This window comes from Rhinichthys klamathensis, unplaced genomic scaffold, assembly GCF_029890125.1.
Source record: "Rhinichthys klamathensis goyatoka isolate OS25496 unplaced genomic scaffold, OSU_Roscu_1.1 h1tg000088l_1, whole genome shotgun sequence".
NCBI classification, from domain to species: domain Eukaryota; kingdom Metazoa; phylum Chordata; class Actinopteri; order Cypriniformes; family Leuciscidae; genus Rhinichthys; species Rhinichthys klamathensis.
In genome coordinates, this window is record NW_026606628.1 from 1,104,530 (window position 1) to 1,124,395 (window position 19,866).

Consider the following 19,866-nt stretch of genomic DNA (forward strand, 5'->3'; position numbering starts at 1 on the left):
TCTTTTTATATTACAACTAACTTATTTTAGAACTTAATGTGTTGTTGGTCATCTTATGGACAATGTTTTATCTGTTTTGTTTTGATTCTCTGTCATAATTATAAACCAGCTGTGCCATATAAGCTATTATATTTATATATGACTAGTGATTATTAGTCATTTACTGTTGTTCCAGCACAGCATCATTTTGGTTGAATTAAACATTTTCACCTTTTGAGTTTGTTATGAACTGCAGACTATATTCATCTTGTCTTGGAAGCAAAGGCTGAAGGGGAAATGATTGTCAAATCAAAATATTGTCTTGTACTATAATACATATAGCCTACAGTGACGTGTTGTTGGTGTAGTTTATAGACTACATGTGTTTATTGATTGTGTTCTTGGATATTTGAGTGGAAAGTCTTTTAAATAAAAGATGTTTAAATCTACAATAATGTTAAGGGGATGACATTACCTATGTCACGCATTACAATGAATTACACAAAAATGGAGAGGCTTCTCACTGCAGAGGCAATGGGTGGAGCATGACATGCAGCTCCCCCTCTCTGAATGTAATCTGGGCTAATCCTAACCTTACCCTGACGATGGACTATGTCAAGCTCCACCCATGACGTCCAGAGAAGGGGAGCTGGACGTCATTGGCTCTGCAGTGAGCAGCACTTTCAAAAATGCAATTTTGCATCGTATAGGCGCCATCTACTGGATCTTATGTGGTATGACAAAACTGGACTGGGTGGAAAACAGCGAATTCAGGTAAATTGGATCACTTTTGAGATTAACTGCAAAAAGTTGCCCAGTTAACCTGCATTTGCCATAGTGGATTTTGTTGTTGTTGCTCAGCAGGGGTTTCTTAATCTGTGGTTTCATAATCAGTACAGTTTTCATAATCTATATGTGCTAAAAACATTTGTGTAGGCTATTGCGTTCTTCAGGCAGGGTTAGAAGGTTAGGGTTGCAGAGAAGAAATTATACATATTCTCATCATCCCTATTATCCGGTGGAAATCAAATTACAAGGCATTATTTGTATTATCTATAGGCCTACGCGCACTTTTACTTGTCAAATGTACTGTGCTGTGTTGGCTTTAAACTAAACAAAACAAAGGCAACACAACTGGCATTTAAATACGAGAAAAAATAAGTGTTTATTTGTTCAGGGTATCTCATCTCAAAACAAAGTCAAGAGAAGAAAATCGCGGAAATACAATTTAAACTTTGCTATGCGGCAGTATTTCCCATTCATATATTCTCGAGTGTAGTGAACTTGGGAAGAATCACTATCAGCGCCGTCCAATTGCGGTCTTGCACAAGATAACCGCCATTATTTATCGACCAATCAGCTCTTTGCTTACTGAGTAGTAAAGAATCTTTCTATAAGAAAAACAGCCTCTCCGTGTTTTGGTTAACCTTTGCACTAAATTGCTATGTAATCAAAATTAATTTATAAAAGTATGTTTGTGTACTTCTACTATAAACGTATAAATAGTGTACATGCTGTGCCAAAAAGCATTTATCCGTGAGTAGTATTTTTGACGCCCTCTTGCGGATGGTGGTTGGGAGTGGAAACGCTAGTTTCTAAATAAAGCCTCTACGACCGGGAGACAGGCGTTCATTAACAGAGGTCCGATTTTTGTGTGTTTGGGCGCTCTGTTTGTATTGTGTTATCTGCAATTTCTCACATAGTTTTACAATTGCAGCGTAATATATATTAAACAACAATGAGTGACGCCGAGAAGGAATTCGTGAAGCGGGTATGTAGTGTTTTTACCGTTTTCTCTTTTTGCACGCGCCATGTTTCTTCTAGAAATGGCCTCCATATTGTATGTTAGCCAGCCAGACAGGCTTCATTCATTGTTATTTTTATTTTAAAAAGCTGATTATGTAGCCTACAAATGCAATGACTCGATGCCTTTACTCCTTAACATTTATAAAAAATACCTCTGTAAAATGACGTAGCTACACGTAACCTGGATTTGTACCGAAATCCAAGTAACGTTATCCAGTTAACGTTAGCCAACTTCAGTGCTAGCAGACAGACAACGTGCTTTCATACTAGAAATGCATTTATTTGCTTTTCAGTGTTCGCTTTTCACTAGTAACGTAAAGCAAAATGTTTTACAGTCCTATGTGTTGTTTTCTCATTGCATGTTTAATTAAACAGATATAACTTGTATGATTAATAATCTTATGCTAATACTTGAGAGAAGGTCATCCTGAGCCTTAAAGCAAAAAAAAAAAAAAAAAATGCAAGTTAGTTTCAAAATCACGTGTATTTTTATTTAAAAGTAGCCAGCAGGCTTGAAATGTATATTGTAATTGTAAATGTTCTTGTAATATTACAAGAAATGCAAATTATGTACATTTGTTTTTGCATGAATAAGACTCAGGATGCATCTGAAAGAATCTAATTGTTTGTCATAATGGAAACTAAAGCTTACTTTACATTTCTGTTGGTTCATCTATAATGTTTTTCCCACACTAATAAATCAATAGGATTCTTGGTTGTAATGTCCAGTGTTTACACATTCTTCATCCTTTTCTTTTTTGTTAAGGTTAAGGTTGGAAGAAGAGAAATCTGGACGAAGTCAAATGTCAAGTTGTTAATGCGAATAATTTGAAGCTGAATTGTCAGTGCATGCTAATATTGCGGAGCAAAAGAAGTTCCCATATAGCATTTATGGGCAGTGAGAGAAATGGGGGAAGAGGAATGAAGTCAGAAATGAAATTGAAACTGAAGAAAGAAGAAAAGATGTGTAATGAAGTTAAGATCAGAAGTTATCTGGGATAAGATCGCAGCGCTAAGTAACTCTTAGTATGTTTGTCCCATGCGTGCATGCATAAATATTTTGTTCATTTTGTATTGCAGTAATAATTATTGTCCTGTAGCATGAGAGATTTACAAATAGTTATTTTCATACATAATTTGATGCATTACATGTCAAACTGCAAATTCTTATATTGTAAGTGTATTAAAGTAAATTGCTTTTACACTAGTTCATATGCCTGCGGTGAAAAGGCCATCATCGCTGCATATTATCCTAGCCTAGATTGGTCTCAAACTCATTTCTATATATACACAATTATTAGTTTAACATTCTTAGTATGACCATGTTCTCTGGCTCTTAACGTGATTTGGATGTGGTTGGTTTAGGAGTCCCGTTCGGCCTCTAGGAGCGCAAGTCCTAGAGGATCTGCTAAGTCGGCCAGTCACTCACCGGATCGCTCACCTGCTCAGTCAAAAGAGGGGTCCCACCACACTCGCTCCAAGTCTCGTTCTCGCTCCAGGTCCAAGACTCGGTGAGTATTTCTTGTCTTTTGAGGTATGCTGTTTTCTATTGGTAGGTCAAACAACCTGCATGGGAGAGCACACTTTATTTGAATCTATCATACATGGAAAGCAGTGTTTTACAATAAATAAGCATTAAAGGGATACTCCACTTTTTTTGGAAATAGGCTCATTTTACAACTCCTCCAGAGGTAAACTGTTGAGTTTTACCGTTTTTGAATCCATTCAGCCGATCTCCGGTTCTGGCGGTACCACTTTTAGCATAGCTTAGCATACATCATTGAAGTGGACAAGACCATTAGCATTTCTCAAAAAAAAATGACCAAAGTGTTTCGATATTTTTCCTATTTAAAACTTGACTCTTCTGTAGTTACATCGTGCACTAAGACCGACGGAAAATGTAAAGTTGCGATTTTCTAGGCTGATATGGCTAGGAACTATACTCTCATTCCTGCGTAGTAATCAAGAAACTTCACTGCCGTACCATGAGTGCAGCAGGCGCAGGCACTTAGTCCCGGTCACGCTGGAAGTTACCGAGCTGGGGACTATTTTCAGGCGCTGCGTCATATCATTACGCCTGCTGCACTCATGGTACGGCAGTGAAGTTTCTTGATTACTACGCAGGAATGAGAGTATAGTTCCTAGCCATATCAGCCTAGAAAATCGCAACTTTACATTTTCCGTCGGTCTTAGTGCACGATGTAACTACAGAAGAGTCAAGTTTTAAATAGGAAAAATATCGAAACACTTTGGTCATTTTTTTTTGAGAAATGCTAATGGTCTTGTCCACTTCAGTGATGTATGCTAAGCTATATTAAAAGTGGTACCGCCAGAACCGGAGATCGGCTGAATGGATTCAAAAACGGTAAAACTCAACAGTTTAACTCTGGGGGAGTTGTAAAATAAGCCTATTTCCAAAAAAAGTGGAGTATCCCTTTAACATGAGTAACAAGTAGCCTATTTCACATGAATGAAAAGGAAAAATGCCATAATTATAATAACATAAAAAAGGGTTAGTAATGTATATAAAAATTCTAGAATTAATTAGCCCTCTGCTGCGCTTCAGTCACATTTGACATAATTTTTTCTATTACTTTTTTTTTTTTACTTCAGAATGGTATGACACTTGGTGTCTATTGTGGCACTTGCTATGTGAACGCCAAGAAACTTGTGGACATGATTAGATTTTTTCCCCCTTTAAAGTCACTTTTACTCCTCGCAGTCAAAAATGGCTAACATAGAAATTAATGTGAAAAAAATGAAAATGCAGGGGGGTACAATCTATACTATTCGAATTTTACTACGTTGCTTTGCTGGCTGCAGTGAATCCATGATAAATCCCAAGCACTAACTCGCAACTATAATTAAATGCACTGGGTGGCGCTGTGGAGTGTAACAAGTTGTGTGTATTTGATCACATAATGTTGTCGTCTGCCTCGCGAAGTTTGGAATTACTTGAAAATGATCTTACTAAATGGAATTACTTTTGATCAAATTAATTAATTAACCTGAGTTATAATATCATCACCACAATGAGAAATCACATGAAATCCAAACAGTCGAATGAGGAAAGACAGCTGTCCATCACTGCATTCACGACTGCAGGTAAGCGCAGCTGGACCCCGCGTGATCCGAAATGATAACTTATCTCATAGCAAAATGATTTTGAGACATACTTCCTTTAAGTTTCGTTGAGGGAGACCGGTTTAAGAACAGAAAACGCAAAGTGCTGTTAGAAACTTAGAACACCGTTATCTTTGTGTCTCTGAAGCGTCTGTCAGCAAAGCGCCTTTTCTCCCTCGAGCATAAATTGCTGGCGGCGCCCCTGCATGATATTATTGTTTTTCTCAATATAAACATGAAACAATATAAACACGATAATCATATGCTGATTCGAGTGTGTGTGTACGTTCTGTACGATAACTGGCGCAATCTGCTTTATTAGGTGCTGCTTGAGCATGCTTTTATTAATGCTTTTGTTTTTTATTTTTTTTGTTTACACATAGGCCTACTGTTTTCAACTAAAAGAAAACTTTAACATATATTGTAAGCTTGTTGTGTATATTGGCTAATTGTAAGCTTGTTCAGAAATGGTGACAAAAACGTAAAAAAAAATTTAAACTTAAAAATAACGTCTTTTTCGTTAAACGTCATTTAAATAAACGAATATTCGAATATTAGATTTTTATGACCCCGAATATTCGAATGCAATATTTTTGAAAAATGCCCATCCCTAGTACTTGGATATGAAAGTGAAAATCGATCATGAAAAGGATGATCACTGTGAAAGTATTTTTTTCTTCTTCTGATTTTCTTATTGTGGCATTTTGAGCGGTACCTGAGGTCTGATTGGGTAGCGTTAGACAGCATGCCATCCAGACCGGTGAAATAGTAAATTTGATGGTTTTGATGCTTGGAATCACTTGATAAAGTAGATGAAAATAGTTACGTGCGATATATGGCAGATTGGCGCTGCACATGCATACGGTCATAATGAGAACACTATATAGAATGTTGTGAATTATGCTTTAATAATAATAATTCATTACATTTGTATAGCGCTTTTCTCTGCACTCAAAGCACTTTACATAGAAGGGGCAATCTCCACAACCACCACCAATGTGCAGTATCCACCTGGATGATGCGACGGCAGCCATATTGCGCCAGAACGCCAGAGGAGACAGAGTTATGAAGCCAATGAGTATATGGGGATGATTAGGAGGCCATGATGGACAGAGGCCACTGGGCAAATTTGGCCAGGATGCCTGGGTTACACCCCTACTCTTTCAAAAGACATCCAGGGATTTTTTTTTGTGACCACAGAGAGTCAGGACCTCGGTTTAACGTCTCATCCGAAGGACGGTGCTTTTTGAAAGTATAGTGTCCCCTTCCACTATACTGGGGTGTTAGGACCCACACAGACCACAGGGTGAGCACCCCCTGCTGGCCTCACTAACACCTCTTCCAGCAGCAACCTGGTTTTCTCAGAAGGTCTCCCATCCAGGTACTAACCAGGCTCAGCCCTGCTTAGCTTCAGTGGGCAACCAGTCTTGGGCTACAGGGTGATATGGCTGCTGGCTTTAGATGCCCGTGTTTCACTGGAAGAGCACATACACAACAGGAGTAACAGATTCTGGCTAGTAGCATGTAACTTAAAGGGGTCATGAACTGGCTTTTTAAATTGTTTTATATTGTTGTCTGAGGTCAACTTATGACGTTCGCTTGGTTTTTACATTCAAAAACATCAAAATGAATAAGTAATAGGCTATTTTCTACCCTAGTTTTGAGCCTAGCTCAAAAACGCTCTGTTTTTATGGGCGTCTCCATTGAAGACTTGGAAGTTAACGCCCACTGCTGTGAGTGGATAACAGTTTTCCATATTATAATGAGTTTCGTGTAATGCGCGAATCGGTGGGCGGGGCTAAACCGGCCGTGTTGAAGTAGGCGTTGATCTTCTTCTGCGGGGGTGGTGTTTTATCCTCTTTGTCGTCATAGTTCCCCACTTTGAAAAACGAGTCGTTTGCTGAGCCTGGTGTCAATAAAAGCTTTTATTGGACTAACAAGGACGTTTTCAGTTCTGAAACTTACAGGATATTCTTATAATTTGATGACCTCTTAGATGTCAAAAGCTCAAGGAAAATTTGATTTCTCAGTTCATCACCCCTTTAATTTAAGTTCACTTGCATTTTGCCCTTTTTTGCTGATACCAGTTGTGTATGTAAGGATATCTGATTAATCTCATAGGATATGTCATAGAATGGGTGTTCATTCACTCTTCAGCTTCATTGCATGTAGCTATTTCTTTTTTTTTCTATTTTCTTGTTGATAATGCAGCAGTGTTATTTTTCTAGTCATATTTTATTTTCATATTTCGATAGACTTATATTAATGTAATATTCTTGTCAACATTAATTAAAACACTGTTATGAAAATGAAAATATTTTCATGATGGAAGCACCCTGCCCACGACTCGTGAGTACTCGTTTTTTGAGACCAATCAGTGCTTGCAAATGAAAAATTGACAAAAATGCCCATTTATGCTTGGTGCCATACAATTCCATCAAAATATTAAAATAAAAAAAATATTATTGATCAAAAATATATTACATTGATTTTACTGAAAAAAAAGTTACATTTGAGGTGTTCGGAAGTTCGGCCACTTTGACTGGAAGGATTACGAGTGTCACTCGTGAATGAGGAGCACCAGAGGGTTAAAAATAATTCATAAAAGCAATTATTTATTTTACAAGTTTTTTGTGATGAGGATGCAGTATTGTTGCTTTTGATTTTGTTCCAAAATTGTATATCATTTAAAACTGTTGAAATGGCCGTGTGACTCATCTGCAACTGGAATATACAGTACACTGTCACACCTGCTGCTTTCCAGTTACAAGTTGAAACGATGTTTGGGCCAGATTAAAAAAAAAGAAAGTTCCCTCACCCTGGACTGATTTTAAGCACTCTGCAGTTGATCATTTGACATGTGTTGGTAGCAACTTGATATATAATGAAATTAAAGCTGGAGGTTCTGGTCTGTCTAAGGCAGGGGTTCTCAAAGTTTTGATAGGTGAGGGCCAATTTAGGAACCCAACATTGAACTGAGGGCCGCCAATGGGGCGGGGGAGAAAACTGGAAAAAAAAAACTGAAAAGAAAATCCCATTTGAAATTATTTTAATGACCAGGTTGCATCTCTACAGTTTACATTAGTTGCAATAAACACATTTTAATTCATAACTGAGGCTAAACCTGGCAAAACTTGTAAAAACCTTGGGGGGGAGAGAAAGAAACTTTTAAAATAGAAGCTTACCAAACAAGTCATCATCATCATTCATTTCTATCATTGCTTGTCAGTCGCGTTTCCATTATTGCAGATTTGCATATTATTATCTATCTTTTTTAACCCGTAACTGAAAAATGAACGGTTGTTGTCTTTTTAAAACGCAAAGTTGAACACAATTTTAATTTGAAATGGCTACACCAACTGCTGCGCGAAAAAAGTATATCGACAGACTTTTTCAGATTTTTGTTTAAATGACGTTTTGCCCCTTTATTAAACATTTTAAATATTCACAAATTAATATGGAAAACATGTCGATTTTACTGGTTTTCTAAGGCCAAATTAGAACCTGGAATTGATATTTTTCCCGCAGTGATGAATGAGAAGAGCCATATAGCCTATATCTGATCTAGCCTGATTTATAGGTGAGTTAGCCTATAGGCTAATGATAATAAATGCGTCTGAAAAAACAGCGAGTCATTTTAATTGTTTATTAATAAACTTATTGTTAAGTGTCGGCTAAAAACATATCTCCATCTCCGCTGTTAAGCAGATGCGCTTTTAGAGAGAAATCCACCTTTCACGGATTACATAATCAGGTATTTGCTTTCGATTCGAGTTTGTTTGTTTAAAAGTGCACATTTTAAGCTTTAAATAGACATAGGCTATATTTTGTTTCAGTTCTCGCGCTCCAGTTCACGGAGACCATGAAAGCGCGTAGCCTACTGATTGTTTTATTTTATTTTACAAAAGCACGTTTTCTTGTTGTTTAGACAAATAAAAGTAGTTGCGAATAATGCATTATTATTTTCTGTATGACCAGAAATGATAGACTAGTTTAAGTTGTTTCCACTGTTGATAGGAAAATGCAAGTGTTTGCGCCCGCGAAAAATTTGAAAGGTAATGGAAACGCGGCTATTAATAAGCTTGACATTGTTAAGATTATTATTAAGTCACATTGAATATTGATTACTTGGTTAACATACCCTTTTAAATTGCAATGGGATTTGTGGTGCTGGTTTCGGTTGGCCACGATTCCTATTCCTGTGTAGACAACCACTGTTCCTGGTGGCCTTGGGAGTGAGGTCAAGTGCGATTGGTCGGTCGGACCATGTAATTACCGCTTATATGCCTATAGATGCCGCTAAACACCACTAAACTGAGATATTCATTTTTTCAAAGCAATAGTTTTAACAGTTTTACAGATGTAATCAGATGTTATCGCGGGCCGCCAGAAATGTTTCGGCGGGCCGCCATTGGCCCGCGGGCCGCACTTTGAGAACCTATGGTCTAAGGAGTTTAAGACAGGACTTATCAGTTGGTAACGTGATAGACTGCATGTCTGTTGCTCTTTTTCACTTTACTCCATCCTTACGCAGGTCTCGTTCCCATCGGAGCTCTCGCAGACATTACAGTCGTTCCCGTTCACGCTCCCATTCTCGCCGGAGACGTTCACGCAGCCGTTCATACAGCAGTGAATACCAACGCCGCCGCAGTAGTCACAGTCACTCTCCCATGTCCAACCGTAGACGACATGTTGGTGACCGGGTGAGACAAAGAGTCAGTTCCATACGTGCCATTTTTTTCAAACAAAATTTGCATGATGTTTTTTGTACTGCTGTCTTCTAATCTGTAATGTTTTCTTTACCTTTAGGCAAACCCAGACCCAAACTGCTGCCTGGGAGTGTTTGGGCTGAGCCTGTACACCACAGAGAGAGACCTGAGGGAGGTCTTCTCCAAGTATGGCCCTCTGAGTGATGTCTCCATCGTGTATGACCAGCAGTCTCGGCGCTCCAGGGGTTTTGCTTTCGTCTACTTTGAGAACAGGGAAGATTCCAAAGAGGTGAATTCTCCAGTTGAATGGATTGTATGGATTTACTTAAAGTGAAAGGCTGTTTTGTTTATACAAGAAATTCCACCTTTACTGAAATTGCAAATTGACAATTTTATGCAGGTTTTTCCAAATTGTTTGATTCAGAAGGTTAAGTTATTCGTAATTTCCTGTGTATTGATTCTAGTATGCTGCATATTTGACAAAACTGTGGTTTGTCAGTAGTGAAGTTGCATTATGCAGTTTATTTTATTGAAGTACAGTACAGAATGTACTGTTTCCTCCAGCTATTTTATGGCCAGCAATAAAAACACCTGGGATTAATGGCCTTAAGCAGAAGGAATATTGAATGCTCAGTATGGGTTATTCTGGTCTGTTTTGGTTCTAGGCTAAAGAGCGTGCAAATGGTATGGAACTAGACGGCCGCAGAATTCGAGTCGACTACTCTATTACAAAGAGGCCTCACACACCTACTCCTGGAATATATATGGGCAGACCAACATAGTGAGTCTGATTCCTTCCTGTCTGTTTAATCTCACTCTTGTCAAATGATTCATCTTAATTTTGTAGATATGGGGTGCAAAACTCAGCTCCTGGAGTTGAAGCTAAACTCTGCAGGACTGTGGCCCTCCGGGAACTGAGTTTTGCACCACTGTTCTAGATGATAAACACTGATAGTTGTGAATATCAATTGATCTCTCTCTCTCACGGTAAAAAGATTTAATCAATGTTGAGCCCAAATCATTTTTTTTTCTTCATGTGCAGTGGCGGAGGCCCGAGTGTAAGTCGTCGCCGTGATTCCTATGATCGAGGCTACGAGCGTGGATATGATCGTTATGATGACCGTGACTACTACAACAACAACAACAACAACAGGTCATACAGGTGATCCCCTACATTTCAGCTATCTGTGTGATGTGTTTTTAACGACCATTCTTCATGGTACAACACTGAGATATCCTCTCTGCTGGCCCAGTAGCTCAGATTTGTGCTTACTGTACGTTCACACCACCGCCCTCTCGCCGCCCTGCCAGCGACGCCGTGGAAAGATTCGTGGACGTTCTGATGCTCTGACGTAGATGAATGTTTGGTCTTTTTTAAAACTTTATTTAAAGGGGCCGTAAAGCAAACAAGCATGTCGATCGTTATTTTTGCAGAAAATTGATCGATGGAAAGAACTTAACAATTATAGTGACATGTTTGCTAACGAAATAAACCAATTAAAAGCCATTTGTGTGGTGTGGCTTTTGTGTTCATGGTTAAGTGCTATTCTAATTTGCATTCCTGCTGAAAAACAAGCGTTCTAGCGCGAAAATCTTGCCTATAAATAGTGTTGTGCGCCTTCTTATCAAATTCAATTGATCAACCTCTGCTCTCCTCTATTTTGCTTGGGAACTAATGTGGTCGGAACCAAAGTTACTTGACTGCGTTCTCTGGAATCCTCTTAAACGGAGCACTTCTGCATTCCGATTGGATGCCGCCGAACCGCGTCATAGCTCATTACCATAAAGTTGAGCTGATTTCAACTCCTCGCCGCTCTCAACGTCCAAGACGCGCCGCGCCGCCCTCGCCGGAGCTCGCCGCCACTTCCGGCCACTTTGACGCTCTCGCCGGCGGCGGTGTGAACGCACAGTTACCTGGCTGATGTTGTCACTTTTTTCACTACTATATGTATTATTTTTTTTAATGGTTTAGTATGCTACAGTTTGAATGTCACCTCTTTGTTATGAGCTGTAAATGCTGGTGTTTTCATTAAATCCCAGCTTTCTGTTCACAGGAGAAGATCCCCTTCTCCCTACTACAGCCGAGGAGGACCATACAGGTCACGATCACGCTCTCGTTCCTACTCTCCTCGTAAGTACTGCACAAAGCCAAGTTCAATAAACTTGAATGAAAGTACTTTGTATTGTCTACCTGACTTTATGGTTTGAGAGTGTTTAATCTCAAAGCAGTGTAAGTGCTCTAGTGATTTGTGACGGATGTGAAAGCAAACGAATCCTTTATATTTGTTTTTACAGGTCATTACTGAAGTGAAGTTCAACTCTTTTCACCCTTCCTGAAGATTATGATGACAATGACATTGTTGATGACGTAGATGTTTATTTCTGGTGGCATGAGTTTGGATGTACTTTAAACTCAATCCCTTCGATTTCTTGCCTAAAGGTTTCATGTGTCTTTGACCGGTCTGGATGTTTCAGTAGTTGGATGAATATTTTTGCAGTGTTGTTTTTTTTCCATTTCTGACCTGATGCAGAATTTATGTTTATTTTATAATATGATAGTGTACGACTCACACCTCATTGTTTTTATGCATTTTAAGCTTAGCGGTGGTCTTGCAATAAAATGCTTTATACCTCCCACCTGGTGTGAGTTTATGCTTGAATCACTCAAAACATGAAATGTGTATGATTTTATACCTAAATGATTGAATTTAAATTTCTTGAGAAAAGCTACAAGCCATTGTCTTGAAGTTCAGAATCAGAAAAGGGAGGTGATTTCATTGCGGAGTTTATGGACAGCATATTTATGTAATGCATACAAATATTCTCTTGAGGCATTTGCCTTAAACTGTTGAGAAATTAATAGGTTTATTGAATAGGATCACTAGAACACCAGTGCCTGAAAGAGCTCTGTTCCAATTTAAGTCTAGTTACCTCAGAGAATATATTGTTAATAATAGTATCAACTGAAATACTTCTCCAGCATGTGTAAAAAATTTAGTTTGGAGTACTCATGGATTTAGCATTAATTTGGACCCGGTGTGGGTGTCTGCATTAGCTGACCAATCTGGGATTCCCTTCCTTTACTGTACCTGGCTGTTGGAGGGATTTGAGTTGTCTTTCTGAAGATCTGGAATCAGTGTCATTAACATACTCTGTGTTTTAAGCACAACAAACTCAGTAACTGTTGTCAATTTGGTTCTAGATTATGCTACAGTATTAGTTAAGATAAAGCTGCTCTAAGACATTTGCTATATGGCACTGCTGCATTTGGACAATTATATTGTTGCAGGGTCTGATTTGGAGATCTGATAAGTGCTGTATGAAACACTGATCGATCGCTGATGTGATGTATAGACATACAGAAATCAGCAAAAATATACAGGGCTAACAATTCAAAGGTAAAAGTGCACTCCAAATGCCATTGCCAGATTGACTTTCAACACTTTTAATGAATGAAATCTAGATATTGCATATTAAGTGGTTATCTTTGGGTGTGTATATATATATATACACATTACACACACACGGGTATAGCATGATGAAAAGATTTTGCTCAAATATTATAATCATTTATGATAGGCGTTTACCACAGTCTACATAAGTGGAATTAATGCATTGCTTTCATATATAACGAGCATGCTCCTCCTAAAACATAATTCCATAAGGTTTCTTCACATTCCTGTTTCTTTTCCATTGACGTGGGCGTTCCCATTTTCCAGCTGCTATTCTCTTTGGAGGCTGTGCTTACGGTTTTACAGCCCTAATTATTAATAGTAGATGAAATTTAGAATCAAACTCGAGAAGTGTAAAGCAATATAAAACAAACGAGTTATTCTCTCAAGGGAGTGGGACCCAGGAAAACGCCCATCAATCCACAACACCCTAAAGATGTCAATCAAGCTGTCAATCACGACTGTAAATGAAAGTAGCCTCGGCATGACTCAAATACACGAAGGCTACATCCGTTTATTAACACAAGTTTAAGGGCTGTAGATTATTTGTCACTACTGTCTTGAACAGACATTCTGTAAGTGGATTTAAATAAACTAAACCCTCCTGTGTTGCTCACGAGTCTCATCATTATGCCTTATCCAATGATTTATGCTGGCAAATTGAACACTAGAAAGACCATAAACACCTCAAAAGTAATTTTGTGATATTAAAGAGCGGTTTTATTTAGAGGCGGCGCTTGTTGCCAACAGAGTAACGTCGCAACGACACTTTTTTTTCAATCCCAGTAAAAGAGTTTGAGCAGGAACATAGTTGTGTATATGTAGCGGGGGGTCCGGCTGCATCTGGGGGGTGACTGCTGATTTTCAGCACATTTATTTTTATTTTATTTTTCTATTTTATTTTATCCTTGTTTTCCTTACTTCGAGCAATCCATTGCACGCGCGCACACGCCGATATATTTGGACGTTCATATTTTCGTATAGACCATGAACAAACTCTATGTGGGGAATCTGAGTCCTTCGGTGACCGTGGAGGACCTGAAGCAGCTCTTCGGCGAGAGGAAGCTTCCCGTGACCGACCAGGTCCTGCTCAAATCCGGCTATGCCTTCGTGGATTTCCCCGACCAGAACTGGGCGATTAAAGCCATCGAGACTCTGTCCGGTAAGTGCGTTTTTCACATCGCGGAAAGTCACGGGTATATGTGTATATATCTGGGAGTGACACCGTAAAATACTTTCTTAGAAGAGAAAAGAAAAAGTATCGCTCGCGCATCAGCCGCGCGCTACTCCAGTTCTTCACGCGAGCGGACCAGTGCGCGAATGAACGCCCGCGAGCTCAATCACACTCGCGCGCGCTTCCAATACGCGATACAAGTTGGATTTATGATATAATTATTCAAAATACACGCTCGTTTCGACAAGACGGGGTACTAAACGCGGGCTATTTCTCAGCCGTCGGCCCACAGGAATGTATCGGATGGGTCTGATGCTCGGGTGGTAGGCATAATTATTTTTCAGTTATTTTTTGTCTTGATTTTATTGAAAAGAAGCGAGCGAACTGAGCGAGGGGAAGGCGTCACATGCATGTTCCTATGGTGTCCAGGTATGTTTTTACGAGGTGTCTTGAAGGTGGGTGATGGGGGTCTGGAGGAAAGTGCTAATAAACAGGTAGCTGGGGGACGGAGGTGAGATGCCAATTTTTTTGCTGCGCCAGGCCACTAACAGATGCACAACACCGATATTCTCTTTGCACGCTCGCGAGTCTTCGTGAATGCAACAGAAAAGTAACGTTACACATCTAAACCTACTTGAAGAAACAGGACAAATTTAGGCAGAAGAGTCTTATCCTTAAACCTCCCATTCTTCAAACTCTCCTCTTTGCTTGTATGTGGTTAGTGGGAGTGGAAAGCATGGCTGCCCATTCTTATCGTATCGGCTCAAGCATTTCGCATAATATCATCAGGCATTTTAGGAAATGTGGTTAACATTACACCTTACATGTAGACATGATAAAACCCACTTACGTCGCCGACGTACATTTATAAGCACTTGCACGTGTGATGTATCGCACGTATTTACGTTTCACGCACGGTTGTTTGTTTTACAGAAATAGCCTAATAAAAAAGCTGAAATATATCAGCTGTTTCGATAATGCACTGGAGGATTGTAAAATTGTGATCATCTGTTCTTTTTTTTGCTCGCAGGGAAAGTTGAATTACATGGGAAAGTGATCGAGGTCGACTACTCAGTTCCTAAAAAACTAAGGTAATAATTTGACTTTATTTATATTCTTTTGCAATGCAAGCATGAAGTCTGCTGTATTTGGAAGTTGGTTGTGAAGCTGTGATGTGTAGGGCGAAATTGAAATTTAATTTGAGATGCTTTTTGTAGGCTATATGTTCTCAAGTAATTTACTACTTTTTTCTCTTGGCTGTTTATCTTATTGGCAGGGTTAATGAGCTCGTGATTTTTTGCATTCCATTTTACGCACTGTGACTATCACACTTGACTCAAAATACGCTGTCTTTAAGTGATTCAACTGTAAAGCACTCTGAATGTATGTCAGGTATAAAAAAAAGGAATACTGATATTGGGTGTTTTCTTTGCGTTATCTCCGACTGCTATCATTTTTCCCCTCACAAAAAGCTTAAACACACCGTGTTTTAGGCTATGTGCAATAGATCCAGGGTGTGAATGCAAACATGGCAATGAAGTTATAACCAACACATAATTGAAATCAGAAATTACGCCCTTTTTTCTGATGCGTGAATTGTACTAGAGCAAGATCATTGTGCATGACCTCATGGCGCGTGTTTAGGCCCTTCCGTGGCCCACGTGATTTCCCCTATAGGCCCTGCGTGTGTGTTCCACGGGAGGGCGGCATAGAAATGGCTAGAGAACAGCCCCACAACCTTGAGCATTAAGGGCTTACGTAAAACTACATGTAGCCTACAGAGACTTAAAGTTTACATCAAGTGCACGCTTGTTGTGGCGTTTTCTCGTCAGACAAGTCGTCAAAAAAAAACCCAAAAAACGTTTAAATCGAAAAATAATTATTGGTTTAAAGGTGTGAGTGAGTTATTTCGTAAACCACAATCATACTGGTATCTGTCGCCTCAAACTCGGGGTGTGTGTTGCATAAAGTGCGCAGTCAAGATGGCCAGTCTTTGATTTAGAAGAGTCGGCCATGCTGCTGCTAGACTCAACCTAACATGACTGAAAGCAGCATGCACGAGCAGAACGTGTGTGTGTGTGTGTGTGTGTGTGTGTGTGTGTGTTTGTGCATGAAGCTCGTTCTGGAACGTTTCACGCAGTTCTAGAGTGCGTCTAGAATCCGAGGCGTAATCTGAAGCAAACTGGCGCGGCTCAAGTTACATATGAGCGATATCTGGACATATTTCTGTCGAGATATAATCCTCACACATAAGGCGCATATGTGTTTTATATGTTAGGTATGGTTTATTAGTCTCCCATGCCCAGTGATAGTAGGCATTTCAGTTATTATTTACATCAGGGTTCATTTTAGTTCGTAGTATTGAGTAATGCTAATAAATAGTCAACATTAGGCACGTGACGTTATTCAGTGGTGCAGCACATACGTTTGTTGTTGCTGTTGTGACTATTAACTTGGACACAGTGTAATAATGAGATGTGTGATATCAATATTTCACTGAAAAATCGAAAAATGCAGTTAAATGTGTGCTTATTAACACAGATGTTGTTTTAATATACATATAATTTTTCATATTTTGGTTAAATACCTTATGATAGCCTACTTGTTAAAAGTAAATAATTTACGACTTTTTTCACAGCGTTAGGCCTAAAGAAAAGGGCATTTTGGAGTATGAGGCGATATTTTACATAAACATTATTATTAATTTATTAATCAGATTTTTCATACCCTGACTTGTTTACAGAATTGTTGGCTTTAATTATACTATGTTTTTTTTTCTAGAAGATTTTCCAAAAAAGATATACACTAAATTCATTTTTTGTTTACTAAAGTGTTCTCTATTAGAAGAGACTAAAATTAGTCAAAAATCAAAGTCTAAATTAGCCTAAATAAATTAATATTTGAATTGGATTTGTTTATTATGGTATATTGCATTTGGTGAACAGACTTTACAATTTACAGAAATAATTAAAAGAAAACATGCTTTTTACAGGGTTGAATTCTTTGTGAAATATTTTAAGTAGTTATATTATGTCTGTTTTTTAAATACATTATATTACATGTATGTGCAATTTAATATAGCATGTACAGCAATGTTACAATATTATCACATAGCATATGGTGAAATAGATATAGACAAATTACATTTTAAGTGAGTATTGTTTTTGCCATAATGCCATATTGATCTAGTTACTAACCATTGTTTGATTGTATACCAGTGATCCACTGTTTTCAGTGGCCCATTGCTTTTTTATTTTTTTCACGAATCAAGCTGTTAAACAAGTCAGACCAGGATTTTAACTTTTATCTTTGAATGTTGAGTCAGCTGTCTTAAAAGCAGTTCTAAACATTATATATCATTTTAATAATTCAATCTAACAAAATAGATTTGTGAGAATTATCAGTTTATTTTCTCAGTTTGTTGGTCTAACTTGAATAATCAGAATGAGAATTTGTAAGAGAATTATTTAAAATTATATTTTTCTGAATTGGTTTTGGATATCTATTTAGATCAGAAATGTTCCAGTATTTTTTTTTCTGTGTATTTTGTGAAAGATCTATTGCAGTGGTTTTATTGGTTTACAAAATCTTTTGGAATAGCAGCTGTTCTTTCCATTGATGTATGTTACTTTTGGATTGTTCAATTTGTGGCTTGCAATAAGCAGTGCTTTGCTGAGCAGCCTGTGCTCCTTTCAGGATTCTCCCTGTTTTCCTGTGATGTTTTATTTTGGAGTGGAGTCCTGTGTATTTGCAGTAAGGGAGTAGAAGCATGAGAAGATATAGGGAAGTCAGAGCTGCACGTATGCATTAGATAACATTTAATGTTGTAAAAAGTTCAAATGTTCCTCCAGGGCTACTAAAATATTGTGTCATTTGAATCTGTTTGAAATGACACATTTTACAGTGCATTGATAATGTTTTAAAATTATCTGAAATGTGTCCAACATATTTAAATTCACATCAATGTGCTCACAGTTTAAATATGAATTAATAGCTTGTTTTATGGCTGTGCAATTAGTTGCTAGATAGATAACAGTAATTAACCAGATATCTTTAATGCATGCCCTTGTTATTGAAGTGTCTGTTTTTGTGAATTTATTAAACAATCTGGTTTCTCAACCACCAGGGAAGGTTTAGACATATTTCCTATTTTCATTTGTCATATCTTGATGCTGTGCTTGTGTGGTGGCAAGTCTGATATTTTAATTATCTAGTTTGTTAAGGAATGATTCATTTTTTTATTGATCTGATAAAAGGGTTGTTATTTAGCCAAATGAGTTTAAATCTTGCAGTACAAACATTCATATTTAAATTCTAGTGTATTATTTAACAGACACAAATTGATTATAGAAAATATGGTTAAAAAAAATAATAATGCATTTTATTTAGTTGTTAATGGTTTTTAAATTGAGTGAAATTGTTACTTTATTATACTGATGCTCTGTAAGTTTTCCCTGATTATAGTTCTTACAATCAAATGATTTGTTCTGTGAGTATTTTTAATCTGTTGATCATGATTTTATTGACTTGAAAGGCAGTTTAAATTACAACTTGTTACCCCCTATTCTTTAATTCCCAATAACCTTGCTTATCTGTTTTCAGTTTAAATATTTAGTTATCTCACATTTATCTCAGAATGTTTGTAAAAGGATAGACTGTAGATTTTATGGCTATATCTGGATGGCTAAAAATGATCCACCCAGTTCAAATGTTTTTTCTCCATTTGCTCATGAGTTGAAGAGATTGAGATGATGAAGTCTAAGAACAGAACTGTAAAGTCGAAGCTGGAAAAGTGGGTTATGAAGTTGAACTCTCAATAGAGAACTAGTCACAAAGCCCAGGGGCATTAGGGTATCAGAGATGAGGTTGATTCAGTAATACCCTTTCCCCCCATCACAGCTTCATGTATTGTCACTTTATATTGCAAACAAATGACCTGTAATAATACAGTATTTGTGCAAAATCATAAAATATCATTGAAACGACTCATGCTTGCTTGATTGTTTCTTTTCTAAGAATAGTATGCAACGAATGTTATACTAAAAATCATATTCTTTTCAGTTTTGAATGAATACTTTAGGTACTTTTAGGTTTAAGGCATCAGTCCTGATATCATTTGTTCTCATAAACGCATCAGTAATAATGTTTAAACTCTCTGTGAATTCATTGCCTCGTCTTCTTTCACACGTTCAAAATGTGTCTGTAAGAACGTGCTCAAATAGAATATCAAATGATTTGTTCTCTGTGAATGCAGTATTTGAGTTTCAATTTGCAGAGGTTTACAACAGGCACTTCAAAATCCCCATATTGGTTTGTCAGTGTCAGTACATGCTTACCTTACGAAAGCAACCGAGAATTATTAATTTTGTTACTCTAAATCTTTTAAGCCTAAAAAAGATATTATAGAAAAAGAGGTTTCCCTATATGTGATGTGCTGCTCCTTTCATGGAGCTCGGCAAATCTATTTTACCATTAGTTGTTATTGAACTGTTACTGTACTTTGTTGTCTTCTAATCCCTCTGTAACCTCGCCTCCCTTGAGATTAAAATACTGTAACGCATATTTCCTCGTTTGTTAATCCCTTTATCGTTATAAAGGGGGCAGAGGAAAGAAAGGGATTTTA

At 37.8% G+C, this 19,866-nt stretch overlaps 2 protein-coding genes across 6 annotated transcripts in view; both read left to right on the forward strand.

Annotated features, from left to right (window-relative positions):
* Nucleotides 1-1,566: 1,566 nt before the first annotated feature.
* tra2b (transformer 2 beta homolog) lies at nucleotides 1,567-12,249 on the forward strand. 4 transcript variants are annotated; one of them, XM_056251726.1, is made up of 8 exons: nucleotides 1,567-1,750; nucleotides 3,151-3,296; nucleotides 9,443-9,623; nucleotides 9,718-9,906; nucleotides 10,283-10,398; nucleotides 10,660-10,779; nucleotides 11,672-11,748; nucleotides 11,913-12,249. In XM_056251726.1, exons 1-8 carry the CDS (start codon nucleotides 1,718-1,720, stop codon nucleotides 11,921-11,923), a joined length of 873 nt encoding a protein of 290 aa, XP_056107701.1. In that variant the 5' UTR covers nucleotides 1,567-1,717; the 3' UTR covers nucleotides 11,924-12,249. The 4 variants fall into 4 exon arrangements, with proteins under 4 accessions (XP_056107701.1, XP_056107702.1, XP_056107703.1 ...); XM_056251727.1 differs by having other exon boundaries at nucleotides 10,660-10,770; XM_056251728.1 differs by having other exon boundaries at nucleotides 1,568-1,750; nucleotides 9,443-9,611.
* Nucleotides 12,250-13,833: 1,584 nt separating this feature from the next.
* Nucleotides 13,834-19,866, forward strand: part of igf2bp2a (insulin-like growth factor 2 mRNA binding protein 2a) — an 87,237-nt gene continuing 81,204 nt past the window's right edge. Inside the window, exons 1-2 of one of the 2 annotated variants that reach the window (XM_056251723.1) lie at nucleotides 13,834-14,231; nucleotides 15,274-15,334. In XM_056251723.1, coding sequence (XP_056107698.1) covers nucleotides 14,057-14,231; nucleotides 15,274-15,334 — 236 coding nt within the window. In that variant the 5' untranslated portion in view covers nucleotides 13,834-14,056. Of the gene's footprint in view, nucleotides 14,232-14,366; nucleotides 14,673-15,273; nucleotides 15,335-19,866 lie in introns of those variants that run through there. The other variant, XM_056251724.1, reaches the window with a different exon arrangement.